This window comes from Monodon monoceros, unplaced genomic scaffold (genome assembly GCF_005190385.1).
Source record: "Monodon monoceros isolate NGI ecotype Baffin Bay Population unplaced genomic scaffold, NGI_Narwhal_1 Super_Scaffold_20, whole genome shotgun sequence".
NCBI classification, from domain to species: domain Eukaryota; kingdom Metazoa; phylum Chordata; class Mammalia; order Artiodactyla; family Monodontidae; genus Monodon; species Monodon monoceros.
The window spans coordinates 9561312-9583558 of record NW_021703777.1 but is presented as its reverse complement, the minus strand read 5'-3'; the positions used below and the strand labels follow the sequence as shown (position 1 = coordinate 9583558).

At 34.4% G+C, this 22247-nt stretch overlaps 1 protein-coding gene across 7 annotated transcripts in view; it reads right to left on the bottom strand.

Moving 5' to 3' along the window:
* CCSER1 (coiled-coil serine rich protein 1) overlaps positions 1-22247 on the bottom strand; it is a 1246259-nt gene that overhangs the window by 964725 nt on the left and 259287 nt on the right. For all 7 annotated transcript variants that reach the window (XM_029234577.1, XM_029234583.1, XM_029234578.1 and 4 more), the window contains one exon: positions 14510-14603. In XM_029234577.1, coding sequence (XP_029090410.1) covers positions 14510-14603 — 94 coding nt within the window. The remainder of the gene's footprint in view (positions 1-14509; positions 14604-22247) is intronic.

Genomic DNA, 22247 nt, shown 5'->3' with positions numbered 1-22247 from the left:
AAAAAAAAAAATACCCCTGCTTAAATTTTTGTTTAAAGTGTGGTCTTCTTTCCACTAGGTGTTCAGTCATGTTTCATGAAAATAATCACTATAGCTTTGGACTATATCTATTGCATAAAGTCAATCACAAATTTTTAAAAGATGCCATAATAGGGTCTTAGAGTACATTATCTACACTCATAGTTGCTTAAGAAATATTTAGCATATTGTAATTTATAATGTTCATTAATGTTATTAGAATATATATGCAAAAGGTTAATCCAAAGCCTTCCATTCTATATTCCTTATTTTTGCAAGTTAGGTGATGCTGAGTAAGTCACTTTACACATGGATTTAAATTTCCTCGTATACAAAGATTGCTGGATTAGAACATATCTAAGTTCCCATCTTTTTCTAAAATGATATGATAGAGAAATGTTTTTCTCTATGTTAGAGAAAAAATCCTCAAAGAAATAAGCAACTGAACTAGGAAAAGTATCTGTATTAGTCACCACTACAGTAAAAAATATGAATACAGCTTTGGCTACTCGACACACAAAAATGACCCTTAGGGGCTTCCCTGGTGGCGCAGTGGTTGAGAGTCCGCCTGCCGATGCAGGGGACACGTGTTCATGCCCCGGTCCGGGAAGATCCCACATGCTGCGGAGCGGCTAGGCCCGTGAGCCATGGCCGCTGGGCCTGAGCGTCTGGAGCCTGTGCTCCGCAACGGGAGAGGCCACAACAGTGAGAGGCCCGCGTACCGCAAAAAAAAAAAAAAAAAAAAAAGAACCTTAACATTTACAAACTGTCTACTATCTGGTTAGAAAGAACGCTGCCTTTGATAATTACTGACTTTTAAATATTTGCCCTTGAAGTATATTTTTACTTTCTGTAGATATATTACTTCCTTATCCCACAGAAACACATTTAAAAATATTCTTAGAAAGAATAATCTAGAATTCTTTTAGACATTTGCATTGAGAAGATTGTTCAGAACAACTTAAAAGCAATTCTGCTAGTCAGAGAAGCACAGAGTTATTCAGAAAAGCATATTGCCAAGTACCAATTCGTAGAACTATAATTCCTGGTTAATATATATATTTTTAAAACTTTTTGGCCATGCCGCGTGGCATGTGGGAGCTTAGTTCCCTGACCAGGGATCAAACCTACGCCCCCTACGTTGAAAGCACAGAGTCATAACCACTGGGCCACCAGGGAAGTCCCGCTGGTTAACATTTTACAACGATTTTTATTGATATATATCATCAGACTCATATTTGAAATTAACAAGTCATCCTTTTGTTCCAATACTTAACACATTTAGTATTTTATTTTATAGCAAAAGTAAAAAACAAAGCCCTATTTTGTTTTCAACTATTTAAAAACACATGAGAAAAAAGAAAAATAGTAATAGGATTAAAAATTGCATAAATAATTCCTAATCTTTGCTTTTGAAGTTCAGACAAATTAAATATTTACTTCTTTAATCTTTTCTTTATTATTAATTCCTGCTCATAGAATTCTTTCCCACCTGAGACTTTACTGCACTTTAAATAAGTGTAAGTACAACCTCTCCTGAAGCCATGCTTCCTAATGCAGCCCACAGAAATATCTCTTTCCCCTGAACATATCAATAATATATTTATTTAGCCCTTAACATCATTGCCTAGTATCACCTTTATTTTCTCCTGTGCACATACTTTTTTAAAAAATATCTTTATTGGAGTATAATTGCTTTACAATGTTGTTAGTTTCTGCTGTACAACAAAGTGAATCAGTTATACGTATACATATATCCCCATATCCGCTCCCTCTTGAGCCTCCCTCCCACCCTCCCTATCCCACCCCTCTAGGTTGTCACAAAGCATCAAGCTGATTTCCCTGTGCTATGCAGCGGCTTTCCACTAGCCGTCGATTTTATGTTTGGTAGTGTAAATATGTCAATGCCACTCTCTCACTTTGTCCCAGCTTCCCCTTCCCCAACTGTGTCCTCAAGTCCGTTCTCTATGGCTGTGTCTTTATTCCTATCCTGCCACTAGGTTCATCAGTACTGTTTTTTTAGATTCCATATATGTACGTTAGGATATAGTATTTGTTTTTCTCTTTCTGACTTACTTCACTCTGTATGACAGACTCTAGGTCCATCCACCTCACTACAAATAACTCAATTTCGTTTCTTTTTATGGCTGAGTAATATTCCATTGTATATATCTGCCACTTCTTCTTTGTCCATTCATCTGTCGATGGACACTTAGGTTGCTTCCACGTCCTGGCTATTGTAAATAGAGCTGCAATGAACATTGTGGTGCATGACTCTTTTTGAATTATGGTTTTCTCAGGGTACATGCCCAGTAGTGGGATTGCTGGGTCATATTGCAGTTCTATTTTTAGTTTTTTAAGGAACCTCCATACTTTTCTCCATGGTGACTGTATCAATTTACATTCCCACCAACAGTGCAAGAGGGTTCCCTTTTCTCCACACCCTCTCCAGCATTTATTGTTTGTAGATTTTTGGATGATGGCCATTCTGACAGGTATGAGATGATATCTCATTGTAGTTTTGATTTGCATTTCTCTAATGATTAATGATGTTGAGCATTCTTTCATGTGTTTGTTGGCAATCTGTGTATCTTCGTTGGAGAAGTGTCTATTTAGGTCTTCAGCCCATTTTTGGATTGGGTTGTTTGTTTTCTTGATATTGAGCTGCATGAGCTGCTTGTAAATTTTGGAGATTAATATTTGCTTCATTTGCAAATATTTTCTCCCATTCCGAGGGTTCTCTTTTCGTCTTGTTTATAGTTTCCTTTGCTGTGCACAAGCTTTTACGTTTCATTTTGTCCCACTTGTTTATTTTTATTTTTATTTCCATTTCTCTAGGAGGTGGGTCAAAAAGGATCTTGCTGTGATTTATGTCATAGAGTGTTCTGCCTATGTTTTCCTCTAAGAGTTTGATAGGGTCTGGCCTTACATTTAGGTCTTTAATCCATTTTTTTTACTTTTGTGTATGGTGTTAGAGAGTGTTCTAATTTCATTCAAACAGATCAGTGGTTTCAGACTTTATTTTAGCAGTTGAACACTGATAATAAATAAGAAAGGAAAGAACATTTCAGGATCAGAAGACAGCACTTCAAACATCATACGGGCAAGAAGGAACATGGTTCATTCAAGTCACTCAGCTAGTGCCACTTACTCCCTACTCTGCCAAAGCACGCTGGGCTTCCTTGATGTTCCTCAACGTGTCACACTTTCCTCTAAGAATTCCAATTTGCTAAGCCATTTCCCCCACCATCTCACTGAACACCCACTTATCCTTCATGTAAAAGCTTAAATATCACCTCCTCAGGAAGTCTTTTCTTGCCAAGATGGCTATATCCTTCCACTGCATACTGCTGTTTTCTTCCTTAACAATCATTTAAAAATAGAATTTTCCATTAGGTCATACGCTACATGGCCCGCGTCTGCTACCATAATCTTAGGGCTGATAGTACACCTTCAATAATTATTTGCTTGAAGTCAATCTTGCTATGTAGAAAAAGTGGTGAGTATTGAAGTTTGGGAATTTTGTAAGCCACACTAATGAAACTGGAATTTATAATGAAAGCAATAGGGAATACTGAAAATTTTAAAGATACGTCAGTGACCAATATCAGGTTGGCATGATAGCGTACCTTGTGGGCAATATGGAGAATGGATTAGAGGAGGTCAAACTTAAAACAGGAGGCAAGCATGTAAGGAGATAGAGACAAGATGTAGCAGCATAATCTAGTTGGGAGAGCCCTACCTTTGATAGGAAAATGCTCTGCTAAACCATTTCAGAGGTGGAGCCTCTGCCTTTGGGCCTATGAGCCAGCTGACACCTAGCCCTGAGAGTAGCCTGTAGATCTGCTTTGCATGAATTAAAGAAGGAAAAAGGACAAATGGGCCAGAATTTGGAGAAGAATGTGGCTGTAGGAAAGAAACTGAGGAAAGTCCAGAACAGAGAGCAAAATGAAACTCCTGAATACACTGTCTACCTTCTCTCTCACTGGAACTAGATGATTACTCCACCTTGACTCCAAATTCTGAAATAAAGTCAACGTTAATCATGAAAGTTTTTATTTGATAGAATTTTTTTTTGTGCAGTGGGGTAAGAGATGGGAAATTGAAAGAGGACCTGAGTTCTGCATCAGGGTTGGCACTGAGGAAAAAGAAAAAACAAAGATGGCACTAATGGACATTTGGGCCAGAGAAAGGGCCTCAAAAACCAACTGGGTCACATAGAATTAGAGGAAAATGATCCTGGCCCAAATAAAGACTGAAACAGGAATTGTGGAGAGGAGGGTGTAGAATCAAGAATAGCTAAAAAGTAGCATCAATTAAACCCGGTGACATCTGGCTTCAAGCTTCTGTCTGCATAATGTTGGTGTCATTCACCAAGAGATTAAATAAATAGAGAAGAACAAAGTAAGAGGCAGGAAGAATAAGGTTAATCTTGAATCAATTAAACCTAAAGCACATTACTGGGACTTCCCTGGTGGTCCAGTGGCTAAGACTCTGCACTCCCAATGCAGGGGGCCTGGGTTTGATCCCTGATTAGGGAACTAGATCCCACATGCCACAACTGAGTTCGCATGCCGGAAATAAAGATCCTGCATGCTGCAACTGAAGATCCAGGCATGCCGCAGTTGAAGATCCCGTGTGCCACAACTAAGACCCGGCATAGCCAAATAAATGAATAAAAATAAAAATAAGTACAAAGCATATTACTGGCATCGAGTAAAATTGTTAGCAGACTGTTATATACATATATCTGTACGTGAAAGAGGCTTAAGCTGGAGGTAGAGACTCTGGAGTCAGTATCTCTAAGTGATGGTCGAAGTTGACCTCTCTTACTTTCACAGAGTGATAAAAATGTAGAATATGAGATAAAAATGTAATTCTTAGTAACAGAAATCTCTTCTCTAAAGGGTAGTTTTTTTTTTACACGTAAGGATAATGAAGATCATAGTAGGCAGGACTAGGAAAAAATACGAACATATAAAGGCATGAATAAGCACAAAACAATAATGTATATGTCCCACATACACAAGTACAGAATTATGAGTACTGCAGTTAGTACCATACTGAAGATGATAAATGTTTTACTTTTCAAAATAATAAAACAATGTTAAAGCAAATATGACTCTTTAAGGGTGTCCAATCAGAATTGGGGAGTATTATGGATTCTTTAAATGTAGGCAATATGAAGTCAAAGATATACAGGTTAACACTTCACCCCTACGGCTCTCTCAAATTCTTATTATCTAAAGAAGGGGTACCCAACCCCTGGGACACGGACTGGTACCGGTCCACGGCCTGTTAGGAACCGGGCCACACAGCAGGAGGAGAGTGGTGGGCGAGAGAGCGAAGCTTCATCTGCCACTCACCATCGCTCACATTACCGCCTGAACCATCACCTGACCCCCCATGGAAAAACTGCCTTCCATGAAACTGGTCCCTGGTGCCAAAAAGTTTGGGGACCACTAATCTAAAGATATATATTTTTTTGGATCTAAGACACCATTAATTGCAAGACACATTTTATGTAACAATTTAAAAGAAAAATAAAACCGCTGTCTATCTAGGACACGCTGCTGAAATATCTTCATTATACTGGACTTCCCTGGCAGTCCAGTGGTTAAGACTCTGCACTCCCCATGCAGGGGGCACGGTTTCGACCCCTGGTCAGGGAACTAAGGTCCTACATGCCAAACAGTGCGGCCAAAAAATTAATAGAATTTTTTAAAAATCTTCATTATAAATACATCAATATCAGAGATAGTAAAATGTGAAATAATGTGACTCTTTAAATCATTAAAATATGTTATTAAGAAGAACCACCTGGTAAAATTAGTGATAACCTTTATTTCCATTTTCCTCAGAATATTTTTTACCATTATTACCCCCCAATAATATGTATTTTAATAATTTTCTGATCTATGAATACTCTAATGAGGGAGCAGATCCAGATTACTATTGGTGCCAAGATATCCAAAAAGTCCCGATCTTTCAGTGCATATGAGTAATGTTCAATTAGAAGACAAAATCTCACAAGGAGACAATAAAAAAAACTTTTCAGTTGTCTTAATCATCTTCAAATGTGGACATATTTGCAATGACAAGCTGGTTTAACCCATCATTCAGATAATATTTTTATATGTCCTATCACTTTTAGGATGTTGAGAGCAGATTTTACTTGAGACAAAATTTTAAAATATTTCAGTCCAGGAGAGATTTCTTCTATCTAAACCTTATTCAGAATATCCATTTGCAGCCTAGGCTGGAGACGCTTTTGTCCTCTTACCCAAAGTATCCTGACTAAAAATAAGATATCAGAAAATTAAAGTAGTTTCGTTAACAACCCCATATCTGGTTCTGTAGGCTCTTCAGAATGGGGATGGGGTCTCGTCTCCTATTTAATCTGGGCACTCGACTGCGGGCTGAGAGTGGATAACAAATCCTGATCAGAAACCTTATTTTAGTATTTATGTTGCAGAGTTCAGATATGTCATCTTCAGAATCTAACGTGATGTATGGATGATGAGACAATGACGTGATATGTGATGATGACACCTCAAACAACAGTGAAAATCTGCATGGATGATGCCTCCACCTAAAAATGGTCTATCCCTCTGTCTCCCTCAGTGGGGATTAACACCTAAAACTACCAACTCCCAAATAGGTGACTGTGTATATGAACATCATTTTACTATTTTACTGTCTTTATTGGAATAACTTAACTATTTCAAATAGCTTCACTGTTCATTACAGGGCTTTCCCAAAAGACCTACCAATTTTTCAGTAGAAAGCATCAGCAGTTTATGCATCAAGAATCATCCTTTCACTTTAAAATCCTTGCCTTGTAGCTTCCACAGATCTTACATTCTGAAACTATTTTATCTAATCCCAGTCCCAGTCAAACCTTCAAACTGAAATAGCTGCTTTAAACCAAATTCAAAATCTCTATAAATCCTAACTTGTTCTTTCCCCTCCGAAAGACAACCAGAGTTCATCAGAGGTGGCGTTTCGCCCTCACTTCAGTAAGTAATGAACTGAGCAGTTTCTTATCAAAAGGTTGGGGAATCAGCATTTGACACAAATATCATGGCTCACTCAAATCTACTAATTATTCAGACAAGTGTAGGTTATCCTAGCATACTGAGGTGTATGGTTAGAGAAAAAAAGTGGTCCTCATAAGAATGAGACCCCCAATTCCACTGTCAACTTTTGGAAGTTTTGGTTAATAAGGTGGAGAAGCAGAACATAAATAAAAGGGTCAAGATGCTAGATGCTATGGTGACACCTGATAAAATGATGCTATTAAAATTTTATAATCCAAGGAAAAGGGACTCTGTAATTGTTTTTGGTGTATACAATTACAACTTAATTTTTTGTAATAGTGCGAATGTTCATTATTATTTCTATCTTTTCTGCCTCAGGCACTGTAGAAAATTATGTTTCATGTCAGTGGTTATTTTTCTTGTTGGTGAACAATTTTAAAAACATAAATATTCTACTTCTTCAGAAGAAAGACCAGCATTAGTTTTCTTAATTACTTGTTCGTTTAGATTGTGACAGCTGATGCTGCTGGCATTATTCAAGCAATTGTGTGGAGATGTCACCACATAATTGTACAAGGCCATGAAATTCTATATTGAGACACATATTTTCTTTCTAATTGCTCCAGAAAAACTATGCTGAATGAAAGAAATCTTTTCCTTTGACTGTATCCTCTAATGAACTTAGGCCTTTGACTGCCCTTTTGCACAGAAGAGAGTTTATAACAGTATGAAATGCTACAATAGCAGGTTACAAGTAAATTCTATGACTTCATTAAAATTGTCATTTAATATTAAATTAGGTCAGAATGTGTAAACATTTTTCAGCTATAGTTATTAGACCTTAAAAATGGTTTCATCTAAAAGCCTTCTTTGTAGCTGAAGCAATTCTGTCATTTAAATATGCCATTTAATATCATGAACCAAACACCGAAAACAATGCACCCAGGTGAACATCATATTGAAAACCGGTAAGTTTGAAATTTAAAAATTGCAATTGAAAGCGAAGTATCAAATTAATGAACTAATTATTGGTCAATCAATAAATTTATCTGCCAAAACCAAGAAATAAACAAAAACCACTAAAATTTTGATCTATCCTGAAAATAGATGTTACAGCCAATTGTACAGTCTTGAGTTTAAGTAATATCATGATCCCTAATACCCTACCAGTAGGCCATAAATAAATTACTGAATTTTCAAGAATGATAATTAGTAAACCTTCTCACAGCTCTCCTTTTGTTTATTCAGTCATTTGCAAGAATTGGGGGGAAGGAATATGGGGAGAAATATAAAAATTATATAAAAAGTATTTTAATAAAATATACTCCAATTTTGCAATCTAGAATCCTTAGGAAATGATACTTTCTGGATAAAGTTTATGAAGAACTAAGAAACTGTTTCCTCTTAACATATTAAAGAGTTAAATAAAAACAGTTCAGATAGATATATTTCCTGTGAATTTTATAGCTTACTATCTTATCAGAGTATGCAGACTATAATTTTTTCTCAATGATTCAAAGCTATAATAATTTTTAAATGCAATGGAATAATATACTGCAATACAGTAATGCCTCATGACCTGCTGATGCAGATGGCGACGTCTGTTCTTACACTTAACGACCCTGTACTATTCTGCTTTATGACTTTGCCTACTTTTCAAAGCTTTTTGCCTTTTCCTCTTGCTTTTTTGCTAGTGGTATTTATTTTTCACCACATTCAGCATGTCTGCTTAAAGCAACCCTTTCCCCTTTTCTAAGATGTAACTATGATTTTCAGTGGGCTTGGAAAATATATAACCAAATAGATTAGATTTGTACTATGTAAAATCAGAAGCCGCAAGATCCAGAAAGATAGTGAAAAAACCCTGTCATTTAATGTTAAGATCTGGGTTAATATTGGCTATACGAACTTCAGTAAGTTTTTAACCATAGAGTATTTGCTTCCTCTACTGTAGTTGGGATATATTAACACCTGTCTCAGAGTGTTATTGTGATAATCTGATGAGATAACATATTTGAAGTCCCTTGTAAACTGTAAAGCTGAATACAAATGTATGACAGGGTCACTATCATTATTATCAGAACACGATTGCCATCTAATGGCTACCAAGCAGATAACAGGTACTCTAAGCCTTTCAAGGCAGAAAAGAGCAACAGCACCAGGGGGTGAAACCCAGGAAATGACTTTTGTCCCAATTTTGTCCTCACTATAGTGTTACTCAAACACTGTATTACAAAGGAACATTTTTCAGTTTTGTTATAACTGCTTTTTCTAGCAACTAAAGGTCACTGAGAGCTCTGTGAAAACATTAGGTAGGCACCAAGTCACCATGGTGTAATTTAAACCCTACTTCTGCCACTTATTATCTCTGCAGTCCTGGACCAATAATAACACTCTCTGGATCTCCATTCCTTCATTATCAAAGCAAGAATAGTAATAATTTCTAGAGAATTGTTGTTAGGATTAAATGGGGTAATCCAGGGCTTCCCTGGTGGCGCAGTGGTTGAGAGTCCGCCTGCCGATGCAGGGGACACGGGTTCGTGCCCCGGCCCGGGAAGATCCCACATGCGGCGGAGCGGCTGGGCCCGTGAGCCATGGCCGCTAAGCCTGCGCGTCTGGAGCCTGTGCTCCACAATGGGAGAGGCCACAGCAGTGAGAGGCCCGTGTACCGCAAAAAAAAAAAAAAAAAAATTAGCTGAGGAATATGAACTATGGACAAGGAACTAGATTTTATTTTGGGATTAAGCAAGCTCCTCATAAAGCTCCTAGCTTTTGCTACACTGATGTGTTACCATTTAGAATTTCTTCTGCAGAACTGGTAACATGATGCTACCAGCTTGCATTGAAAGGAGCTGCTGAGGAAACTACTGATATCAAATAATTTATACCTTATAAAGACATGTGAGCAAAGTATCTTTCAGTTCTCAGTAACAAGAATTCCTTTATTTTAAAAAGGGCATTGACTGATTGACTGAATGATTGATGGTATATATATATATATATATATATATATATATATATATATTTTTTTTTTTTTTCCGGTATGCGGGCCTCTCACTGTTGTGGCCTCTCCCATTGTGGAGCACAGGCTCCGGACGCGCAGGTTCAGTGGCCATGGCTCACAGGCCTAGCCACTCCGCGGCATGTGGGATCTTCCCGGACTGGGACATGAACCCACGTCCCCTGCATCGGCAGGCGGGCTCTCAACCACTGCACCACCAGGGAAGCCCGATGGTATATATTTTTAATCATGCAATTGGTTCTGTTTCTTTCTTCACATATGCTAGTAGTATACTCCAAGTAACATGTTTGGGTCTCTGAGGTAATACTAGTATACATTTTGTGTGCCAAACTTATCTGTGGCTTCATTTTATTTTTCATATCCTTCTTTAATCACTACCTTATTTTCTTGAATGATTATTTTGTAAGATGCTTAAATTAATAGAAAAAAATCCTAATCACAAAAATGTAAAACTACATAAAGAAAACTAGGCAAAAATATATTTCTGGTATTTTTCCTTTGACAGATTATGTAGTTCATAACATGCATTTAAGGGTAAATAAAATTTTCAGGGCACCTGTTTGAGTCTTAGAGATACTAAATGCTAGTAAATCTTGTTAGTACTTTTATTTTTCAAAAGGCTGTTGAGGTATATCTAACCAACATCACTGCTAATATCTTGCATGACTCCATCTGTGGCAAAAACACCACCATATCAACATGAATAAGACAGTAAAGAAAGATAAAAAGTGGGAAGGTCACTAATATACTTTTTAATTTATCAAATTATAACTGATAGCATCTCATATTTTTTAATTAAAAAATAACTGGTCATATGTACATTATAAATGATGCATTAAACAGAAAAACAGTAAATATAATAATTTACTACAGGGGAAATGGAATGTCTGGTATTAAACAAATTGATAATCCTATGTTTAAACATGATGCATATTAACTGAACATAAAAAAATTTCCAGAAAAGTAATTTAAACATTAATTGAAGAAAACATAATAAAAGACATCTGGAAGGCTTATCCACAGGCTTTTTAATCTAAAATCTTAGCTTTTATATTAGAATTTAAAAGATAATATTAGATAATGCCAAGATCAGAGTAAGTTATTCAGAATAGTTGCTTTTATTTTTTCTCCTTAAGGCAAGTCTCCTTTCGGGAACTCATTTTGAATTCATACACCTTTTTTTCATTGAAATTGTCCTTTCTTGCTTTCATTAAAAAAAAAAAAGATAATATCCACTTACTGCACTTTAAAACAGATATTTTATTTATACTACTATTTACTCATACTACCTCTTTTTTAGGAAGGAAGTGTGTTAATTTAGGACTCCATAGATATATTTACATATTAAAAGGATTCATGAAACATTATTCATATTGTTCACTGCACTGGTCAACTTTTGAAAATCTAACTGAAAACATATAATTCATTTTTAGATGAAAATACAGATAGCAAGAATCAAATAAGAAGAACATTAAAAGATGTCCACAGTAACGTAAGTAGTAGAATTAAATGGTACCATTATTTTAGTGTTCAGACTTTTGAAAATGACTTTTATTTAAACCAGTATTTTAGAATGTTTAGTATTAATGAGCTTTTTACCAGTATCATTTATCAATAATAAGCTTCTTATATTCTGATAAGACCTTTAATTATGTTGCTTAAAAAAAACCAAATTGTATAAAACCAATTCAACCAAAAATTCTTCTTTCTGAGCTAATGTACATAAAGAGATATTTGTGGCTTTTTTCAAACCCCATAATGTGGCATCCAAAGTGAATAGGTTTTCATTTTATTAAGTAACATTAAACAAACCCAAGTCACTTTAAGGACTATCTCACTTATTATAACTGTACTTCAGATATGCAAAGTAACATCATTTATCTTATGAACAATTTGGTTAACTCAGTTGATTCATAAGGTACCCTAGTTCTGGTTTCAACCAAGTTATCTACACCTTGAGGCAGATTCAGGAGATTCATCATATTTGTTATATCACTTTTTAAAATAAACTAATAAAGTTCATTGCACTCATTATTTTATAAAAGAGAAATTAAAGTTTACAAATGTTCATTTTTGTTCCCAAGCAAATAAATTGAGCTAACTCTTTTATATTTTTAAGGCATTCTTTGCTCTTTATCATGGTTGCCTAACAAACGCAGCTGAGATGTCTATGTTGTCTATAATTCTGCTTACTTATTACTTGGTTTTATTTTTATTGTGAAAATCTTTAAAAATACCTAAAATAGAGAAAACATTACAACTCATCAATGAAAGTTTCACCCCAAGCACCTATTTCCGAGCTTTGATAATTTTCAATAATTTACCAACATTGTTTCATCTATTCCCTCCTCCATACTGTTGGTAAAGCAAATCTCAGATACCATATTATTTCAACCACATGCGTCTCTATGAAGAGTTTTCCTCAAAGACAAAACCAAAGAAAAATATTTAGCACCCAACAAAATAAAAATAATTCTGTGATAATAATTCCATCACTATTCAAACTTCTCTGATAAACTCTGAAATATATTTGCATAGTGTTTTTATGTTTTGACACAAAGATGTCACATGGCATTTGCTCTTTTAATCTACAATACCCCTCCCCTTTTTAACATGCCATTTATTTGTTGAAGAAACCAGACCATTTACCCTGTAGAATGCCCCATACCTATGTTTGCTTGCTGGCAATCCCATCATTCCATTTAACATTCCCTCTCTCCTCACCCCAATATTTCCTGTAAAATCATTATTTAATCAAGAGACAAATAGATTTAAGTACTTGTGGGCAGGAGTGGTACTGCTGTGTACTTCTCTAGTCATTGCATTAAGAGGGACAAAATGTCTAGTTGTTACACTTGTAGTGAAGTTAGCGATCAGTGACCTTAGGTACTGCCTGTCTAATTCATCACTGCAAAGTTCTTCACCTTTACAATCATGCTATAGCACATATCGACACCATCATTATTCCTTTTAATGACTGCTTAGTGTACCATTGTATATTCAACCAATGTCCTACTGAAGGACATTTGAGGTTTTCCAATATTTTGTTTTTGCAAGTATTTTGCAATAAATCGTTATTTGCATATATTAATTTGTATATTTCCAGTGTGTTAGGATTAAATTACTAGATGTTGGATAGCTGGATCTAAAGATAAATGTATGTATAGTTTTGCTAGATACTGACATATTTCCCACCAAAATGTATACATTGTCACCATGTGTGACTCTTTCAATACAAATACACATGAATGATGAAATTGTATAAGGTACCTGCATAAAAGTGAGAAAAATCTACATTTTTAAAAGAGTATCTGTCAAATCAACTGCAGGAAGAATGTCTCAAGAAATGGTTATCCTAAATATACATTTAAGCAGAAAAAATTTTTATTTAGCTCCTTTTTGATATTAGCCTAAAATAAGAGTGTAAAAAAATACATACATTGTTATTTCCTTCTTTTGACAACTGTTACTATGACATTATTTATAATATAAAAATACTGCATGAACAAAAATTCATCATAAAGTATTACCGCTGGAAACAACCTCAGAGATTATGTCTAATTCCTAAAAGTTAAAAACATGGACAATAAATTCCAAGAGGTTGGTTTTCTTAAATGTATGCAGTATGACTCAAGATTTTTAAGCTTTAATGTTACTTCTACTTTAACTTGAAAATAACTAAGTTCAAGGTATTATTAGTAGTAAAAACTAAATAAAAACTTGCCTTTCTAGTCAAATATCTAAATTTGAGTGAACAATTAATTCCTATGTCCTACAGAAGGAATAATTTTGGTATTTGAAGACATTACACTTTATGCCTTAATACAAATTTAAACTATTACAAATATAGTGGGCTCCCTTCTTCATTCATTCAGCAAGAATTTATTTATCTCACACTATAACCCTGTGTGTGTGTGTGTGTGTGTGTGTGTGTTTATGAGTGTGTACTTGTGGTTGCTATTGGTAATTACTAATTTTGAGGTCAACCTTATCACATTAACATTAACCACCATAGTTATTACTGAGGTTGCTAAGATTTGAAAGAGTAAACTTGGTCCACCAAACTTTCGTTTGGTTATATAAAATAAATGAAAAATGGGATTATAATTGTTGTCTCCCCCCTGCCAGAAAAGAAAATATTAACTTTATCGTTAACTGTTTCATTAGAATTTCCCTCTTTGAAAGAACTTTTGTTTTATAATTTTTTCTTATTTAATAATTATCTTCCAACCAAATTTATATTTTCATAATAGATTGTAAGATCACCAGAATAATGTGTCCAGGGTACCTAGCATGTGCCTTGCACACAGAATACAGAAACTGGGGATTGAAAAGACTGAATGCAGCCTAAACAATATTTAGCTTATCAACGAAAGCTAAATGACTTGGACCAGAGTTGTATGATATTGTGCATTTATTCAATATTTACCTGAAGGATGAAGATTCTGTTCCTCTAAAAATTCCAAATCAAGCATTAGATCATCTTCATCCAGTTCACAAGATCCCAAATTATTCAAAACATCCTGAAGAAAAAGCAAAATCAATAGTCAGAAACCAAAACTCTGAGAACCTGAGGAAATATCCACATGTAGATGCCATGAAGCGAAAAAGTACTCAAAATTACAAAGGAAATGCTGTAACTGAACCCCAGAAATTGTTTATTTTATGAGCTTTAAAATTATCAGCCCAATAAAAATTTCAATAATTATAAAAATTTTAACTCCCATTAACAATGCACAAAGAGGTTTTTCAAATGTACAGAAGTCTGTGAACTAAAACTTTAGATTCTTTTTCTAATATTTATCTTTCCAATTTGTGTAACAGTCTTCTGACACATTTAATGAATTGTTTCTCAAACTTTGTATACAGTGCCAACCGTGAAATATTAATTTAAACTATGCTTGGAAGGGAGGGGAAATCCAGTTACTGTTTCCCAATCATTTGCTTTAGATTAGGAGGAATGAATGGGAGAAATAAATATCAATTAGATTAAAAATTATTGATTTTCATAAAGTCATAAATATCAGAGCTAGATCATGTTACCCTTTCATTTTTTCTCAAGAGGGCAAATAGCACAGTAAACTAGAAGCGTATATTGAGAAATCTTGAGGGAAAACAGTGATGTGCAGAGGTAGAAATTCTTGAAGGAGGAATACAGTCCTGATTTGCATATCTGTATATAGATTGGTAGTGAATATGTTAAGAAAGCAAGAATTTACTCTTAGAGACTATGATGGAAATAACAAAAGTACAAAAAATAGAACATCAAGAAAAACAACCTAAATGTTAAATGATACCACAACATTTCAGATTACTTTGTCCACTGATTTGAATGTTACCATAATTTATATCTAAAGAAGTAAATATTCATTAGAGAAAGCCTAATGACATTGTCAAATGGACACCTTAGTTCCTGGGATTGAAAGTAAGGATACTGAAACTTTTAAATAAACCACTCTCACTGTAAAAAACAGAATTAAACATTATTAAACTTTAGAAACACATGTTATCTGTGAATAGAGCACAGTAGTTTCAAAGGTGATAAATATTGCCAAATATAAGTGCTTTTTATCTGTCAATGAAAATTATAGGGAACGATTACTATAATGGATTGCATTGTATTACATTGTATCTGTATTAATTACAAGGGATCTAATAATTTAAACTATAAACAAAATCAACTGTTTCTTGGAAGTTCTATGATATAATGTGGCAGGGATAACCAGTGAGAATAAGTTGCTTATGTATATAGCAATAAAAAGATGTTATAAATATAGGCAACAAAAGATAGGCTGCCATTCTCAAAAATTCAAAACAGAATATTGAGACAACAAAAGAAATATAACTGAAGTTGATTGTGGAAAATTAAGAGTTTAGAAAAGGGAGATGTTATAAGGATACTAATATTATTAGGGTTTATTAAGCAGTATCCAAATAAGAGAATTTTAGTCAGGTAGTCAAGAATACCTTGGTAAAAAAAATTGTTTAATGGTGAAAGTGTAGTCATTGATACAGCTCCAAATTAGCCTAAACAATTTTATACTTGTATTTTGAATTTCATTGACCAATATTACGGTCTTAACTGTTTTCATCCAAAATTCATAAACTGAAGTCTTAACCCCCAGTACCTTGGAAGGTGATTATTTTTGAAGAGAGTATCCTTAAAGAAGAAGTTACAGTTAAATCAACTCACAAGTGTGGGCCCTAATGTAATATGACTGGTGTTCTTATAAGAAGAGGATATTAGGACAGACAACGCAGACAGAGGGACAACCGTGGGAGGACATAGGAAGAAGGCAGCCATCTGCAAGCCAAGGAAAGAGGCTTCAGGAGAAACTAAACTTGCCTACACTTTGAGCTTAGACTTCCAGCCTCTAGAACTGCAAGAAAATAAATTTCTGCTGTTTAAGCCATCCAGTTTGTGGTATTTTGTTATGGCAGCCCCAGCAAACTTACACAACCAACAACACTTAGAAAGCAATGAAGATCGGAACAAAGGAAGTAAATGAGTGCCTGGCATATGTTTTTGTAATTATGCCAAGTAAGGACATCTTCCTCAACGTAAGCTTCTACGTTTTGCATAGCATTTCTCCCTTTCATTTGGAATTACCCCACTCAATCCACCTAGCTATAGAAGAAGATACCAGGTTCTTACACGAGCCAGACTTCCTGTCCTTGGTGGATGGTCCAAGATGAGTGTTTTAACCAAACTCGCTGATCATAGCCCTCTCAGAAAAATGAGAAAAATTTCTGTTTGGTGATAGATATTGCAAGATGCACATCACAGGGGCCTTGGATTTCATTGCATGGTTAAGACCAGAGTAAGTCTACTGGAAAAATGACAAGTGTCATAGTAGTAGACCTTCTGGTTCCTGATTCCAGCAGTTCCTGAGGTCCAGCAGCATACATGATCTTTTCAAGGTTGGATTGTTCAACCCTCTTTTGAATTTTGACAGTTAATACATCCATCCTCAGTTTGAAAATAAAGTTTAAAAAGATTTTATTTTTGTAACAAGGAAATACTTAAAAACTCTGTCACCATTATCCCAAACATTTAATTGAAGAAAGTAACACCAACAAAGTGAACAAATTAAATTTGGAAAATTCATTACATTGTTTTGATTTTCTCATTTTGCAGGTGACCCTTGACATTTAGTCTAGCAGGAGCCCATCGACCACTGGTCTAGAGGAGGTGTTCTTCAATATACTTATTCTAAATTGCCTTGCTTTGATATCTTGCTTACAAAGCAACTTTCTTTTTAATGGAGTGGAGTCTTTGAAGTTGGTGAAACATCATATAAAAAAGAGAGTAGATGCGCCAACGTGATGTTACAGAAGAAAAGTCAGTGTGAACTCACAGACCTAAAAGAAATATCTTTTCCAGATCTCTCCTTAAAAAAGACCAATAGCAGCAACAGTGCTTTTGCCCTCAGCCAGCACTTAGGGGAAGTCCAGAAACTCATTATCCAGTATCCACCAACAAAAAAGAACCAGGGCTCCTTAATTATTAGGGAAAAAAAGAAGGAAAGAAAAAATACAGACTATTTCTGGAACATTCTTTTGTTGCCAGAAAACAAGATTTGTCTAAAAAAGAAGTTGGAGGAAGTTTTGAAAGGCTAAGAAAGCAACCTAAATGGCTTCTCCCTGGCTAACTTCTGACATTATGAGCATCAAAAAACAAACAAACAGGGCTTCCCTGGTGGTGCAGTGGTTGAGAATTCCGCCTGCCGATGCAGGGGACACGGGTTCGTGCCCCAGTCCGGGAAGATCCCACGTGCCGCAGAGCGACTGGGCCCGTGAGCCATGGCCGCTGAGCCTGCGCGTCCGGAGCCTGTGCTCCGCAACGGGAGAGGCCACAACAGTGAGAGGCCCGCGTACCGCAAATAAAAAACACAAACACACACAAACAAACAAACAATAATCATTATGGCTAAATGAAACAATCTGAGTCTGTCAAAAACTAAGAGTTACTCAAACAGAAAAGTTAATGTGAAGGATATAAAGAGGCATTAATGATATACACACAAAAAACACAAACAGGCTAGAATATCTTCAATGTCTATTGTTTTTAATAAATAGCTAAACATACGGGTATTTTTTCTAATCTTACGTATGTTTATAATATGAAGGCATGCACTTTTTTTGATCTGTGCAAGGAAAGACTTGTAAGTAAAGTACTAGCATCAAAAGTAGTTCTGTACCAGGGATAGAAAGGACTGATCAGCAATAATGGTCACACATAACCACCAAGTGGAAAAGGAGTCCAGCGTTTAATTAATACTAATAGTCAGACCTGTATCTAAAAGGGCACAACTGTGTGCTTCAGACATTTGATAAATTAATGGAATATCTAGAAGTGATAACTAACAATAGTCTCTCATCCTCTGGTAGATAAAAACCTAGGTAGCTCTGTATAATAAAGATAGAATAATGAAAGCCCATGGGTTTCTAATAACATTAATATACCAGGCATATATATCATAATAACAGGAAAACTGTTTATATAACAATTGCAGTTGAAACTTTAAAAGCAAATAATTTGGGGAGGGAGCACCAATATTGCACAAAATTAAAAGCTGGGCTTGAATTTAAAAAATAAATAAAGGCATAAGGACATAGAATGTAAAGTTTAATTAAAAAAGGAAAGTCCAACCTGATGGTCAGAATCTTGAGTGTGAATCGTCTCTGAATGTATAGCAAATTCCAATGACTACACAAAAATTTATCTAGTCAACAACCCAGAAAGTGCAAATTTAAGAGAAGACTTTCTTTTTCTTTTAAGTCTAGTATAATAAGTAAGTCCTAGGGAAGTGCAAAAATAGACTCAAGTATTTCTGAAATCCCAGTGAAAGATGAAAAGTTTCACATTAGCAAAGAGAACGAAGGCAAATGGTAAAAGGAAATGTAAATTCCTAGCGTGAGCACATTTGTAACCAGTTTTAGGGTAAGCATATTGATTTGCTCTTGAATCATTGTAAAATGCATAATTTTCTTCTTTAAAAGTGGCTAAAACATTTAAGGTAAATTGATATGTTAGGCTTGGTGTTGTAATGAAGCACCGAGAAGAATTTTATTATATAATATCTAAACCAATGCTTAAAGGCCATGGAAAATTTAATTTAATACATATTCTAATTCATTTTTATGTAAGATTTATGTGGGTATTATGAGAAGAGTTGATTATTTAATTGTAAGGAAAGACTAATTTTTTACTAATTCATAATATTAATAAATTGGATATTAAATGAAGCACAATTATTACTAAGTATTCCCTAAGCAGACATTTAAAAATCTATCAAGAATACTAATTAGTCATGAAATCTCCCAAATGACTTTAAGCCATTAAGAGTAAACTAAGTAGTTATTAATGAATTCAAAAATCAATTTTCTAATCTCTGGGGATTTAACAATGAACCTAACAGGCATGTTTTCTTTCCTCATAGAACTTAAAGATAACTGTATTCTTGTAAAGAAATACCAATCTCTTTTATAAATAAAGTAGGTACCATTATTTATAAGTCAGTCTCTTGTGTTTCGTTACTGTGAATTAGTTCTCCAGAATTTGGTTGCTACTGGCTGAAAGAATAAAGTTGAACTTCTGAAGCTACAAAGTTGGAAAAGACAAGCTCTGATCACTCTATTAATATGTAACCATCCCATAACCCTTAGGCCTTGTCTTTTTATTGCAATAAATATAATAATTATGATCCTGTGAAAAATATACGAAGCTGCGACATGTTACTACATAGGAAGTGTTGCTTATAGAAGAAATAATTCCATCAAAGGAAATTATTGAATTATTAAAACATTCGCTAATTGTGGTATTATAAAGATGTTACTAATTGCATTTCTATGCTGTTATATTTTAGTCAAAGCACTTTCCAAGTAGCCTTAAAATATCTAAAAGGCAAGATATGAGAGGCTCTAGACTTCAATACTTGTTTATGTAATTTTTAATGGCACAGCAGAACTGCTCTGATCCTTATTTAGTCTAAAAGTGAAGAGAGAATTATTCAAGTTCATAAGAGATAGTTAATCTAGTTTAAATCTTCTAGTCATTCTCCATTATGATCAGGTGCTGCTAGGATATGTGCTTCATTCTCTACTAATCTAATCATAGGGGTTTCCACAGATTGACTAAAAAGAAAATGTCATTTTATTATTGAAAACATATGATGTAGCTACTGTAGAAGACCCTCAGTGAAACTTTCCTGTCTAAAATACATTCTGAGACTGGCTTTACAATTAATTACAATGGCTTTTTTTAATTGGGAAAAAAAGATAAAGTCAAGTAACTTGGTATACATCTTTAAATAATTCGTATTATCCCAGAAAGATAATTACATGAATTGTAAAAAATGAGAGACATAAAGGGACAAGGTACAGAAATCATCCAAAGCAGACATCTGAATAGGCTGGGTACATACATTTTGATAAAAGTTGAGTTGTTCACACCCATATATGCAGTGGGAAAGAGGATAATACACCAATACATGCATATAATTTTAATGATACGATTTCACTGCTATTTTTTGGAAAGAGAAATTAAAATGACAATACTTCGTAATTACTGCTCTGAGGAGTTATTTGGTTTTGATTTCCTGACTGGATAAATAAAGCATATAAAATCACTACAATAGAGTTACCTTCACTCTTCGACATGGTAGACACAAAGTATTTCCAGACACAGCCTGCTCTTTGCTAAGTACTGATTAACCTTATGGATCTGCATACATCAAAATACACTTTTAATACATATTTTCAAAAATTTGTCTTCATTCTTTCAGTCCTTACTCATAAGTCTTCCCATTACAAGTCTAAACACATACACAACGCATATTTTGTTTTGATTATGCATATTTTTTCATATTTAAATGTAAAAAAATAGCAAAATGAGATTCCTAAAGCTATGCCCAGAGCTGCTAACTCTACTCTTTACACTAATAAAAGGTAAATGATTTTATGTTATTCAAATAGTACAATACTAAAATACTAAAACTTAAAAATCATGTTATAATATTTCAATTTTTTAGGAAAAGTTAACATTTATATGGATTCATATGTCCATAGATTTTATGTGGATTATAAATCTATATCTGAATTCATACAAAATTTTAAAGTAAACTCTGAACATTTTCATTTTAATCTATGCAAGGGAATAAATTAAAAGTAATTTTTATTATTAAGTTATAAAAATAGAAAACTAGGGAGTATAAATATATAATTAGCAAACTCCATGATTCAAAATTAAAATATATAATGATTATTAGTTTAAAAATGCATTTTTTTTCTTCTCATCATTTAAGATATGGAGAAAAAATAATGTCTCTTGGGATTCTACTTTCACGACAAAAGACAACCAACATTACAGATGCCGTCTCTTTGATTCTGCACTTGACTACATCAGTTTGTGTCACTGTCAATAAAGCAACACAAATAAATAATTATTATATAGCACTCAAGTTCAATGAAAGCAAGATCCATCCAATAAAATACCACAATTACATTGTGTGTAATTGGCTTGAGCTGAACGTGGTAATGTGGAAAAGAGTGCTATCACAATTAAAATATTTGGAATTCTAATATTTTTGTGGGATAGGGAGGGTGGGAGGGAGATGCAACAGGGAAGACATATGGGGATATAATATGTATAGCTGATTCACTTTGTTATAAAGCAGAAACTAACACACCATTGTAAAGCAATTATACTCCAATAAAGATGTTTAAAATATATATATATGTGTATATATATATATATATATATATATATGAGTGAGATCATTATTTCTACCCTTCATTCTTCTCTGTGTACCAGGGGAACTGAGCATTCCACAGTTAAGAAGCGTACTTCATTATATTCTTATTGGTGTACCTGTCAACTTTTTGCCAAGAACCATTCCAATTCTTCAACTTTCACTTATAATTCTTTCTACGTACTACTCTGAGATTACTCTCATTGAAGTAGTCAATAATTTGTATATATTCCCTCATTGCCTAACACATGAAAAGATGACAATGGTGTATGTCTATAGAACAAACACTAACTCTATTGTCATTCAAACCCCAACAATCTGATCTGTATCTATCTACCAAATTGCTTCCTGAAAACTTATTATTAAAAACAAACATATTTATTGATTGTTTCCTGGAAATGCCATTTGCATTTC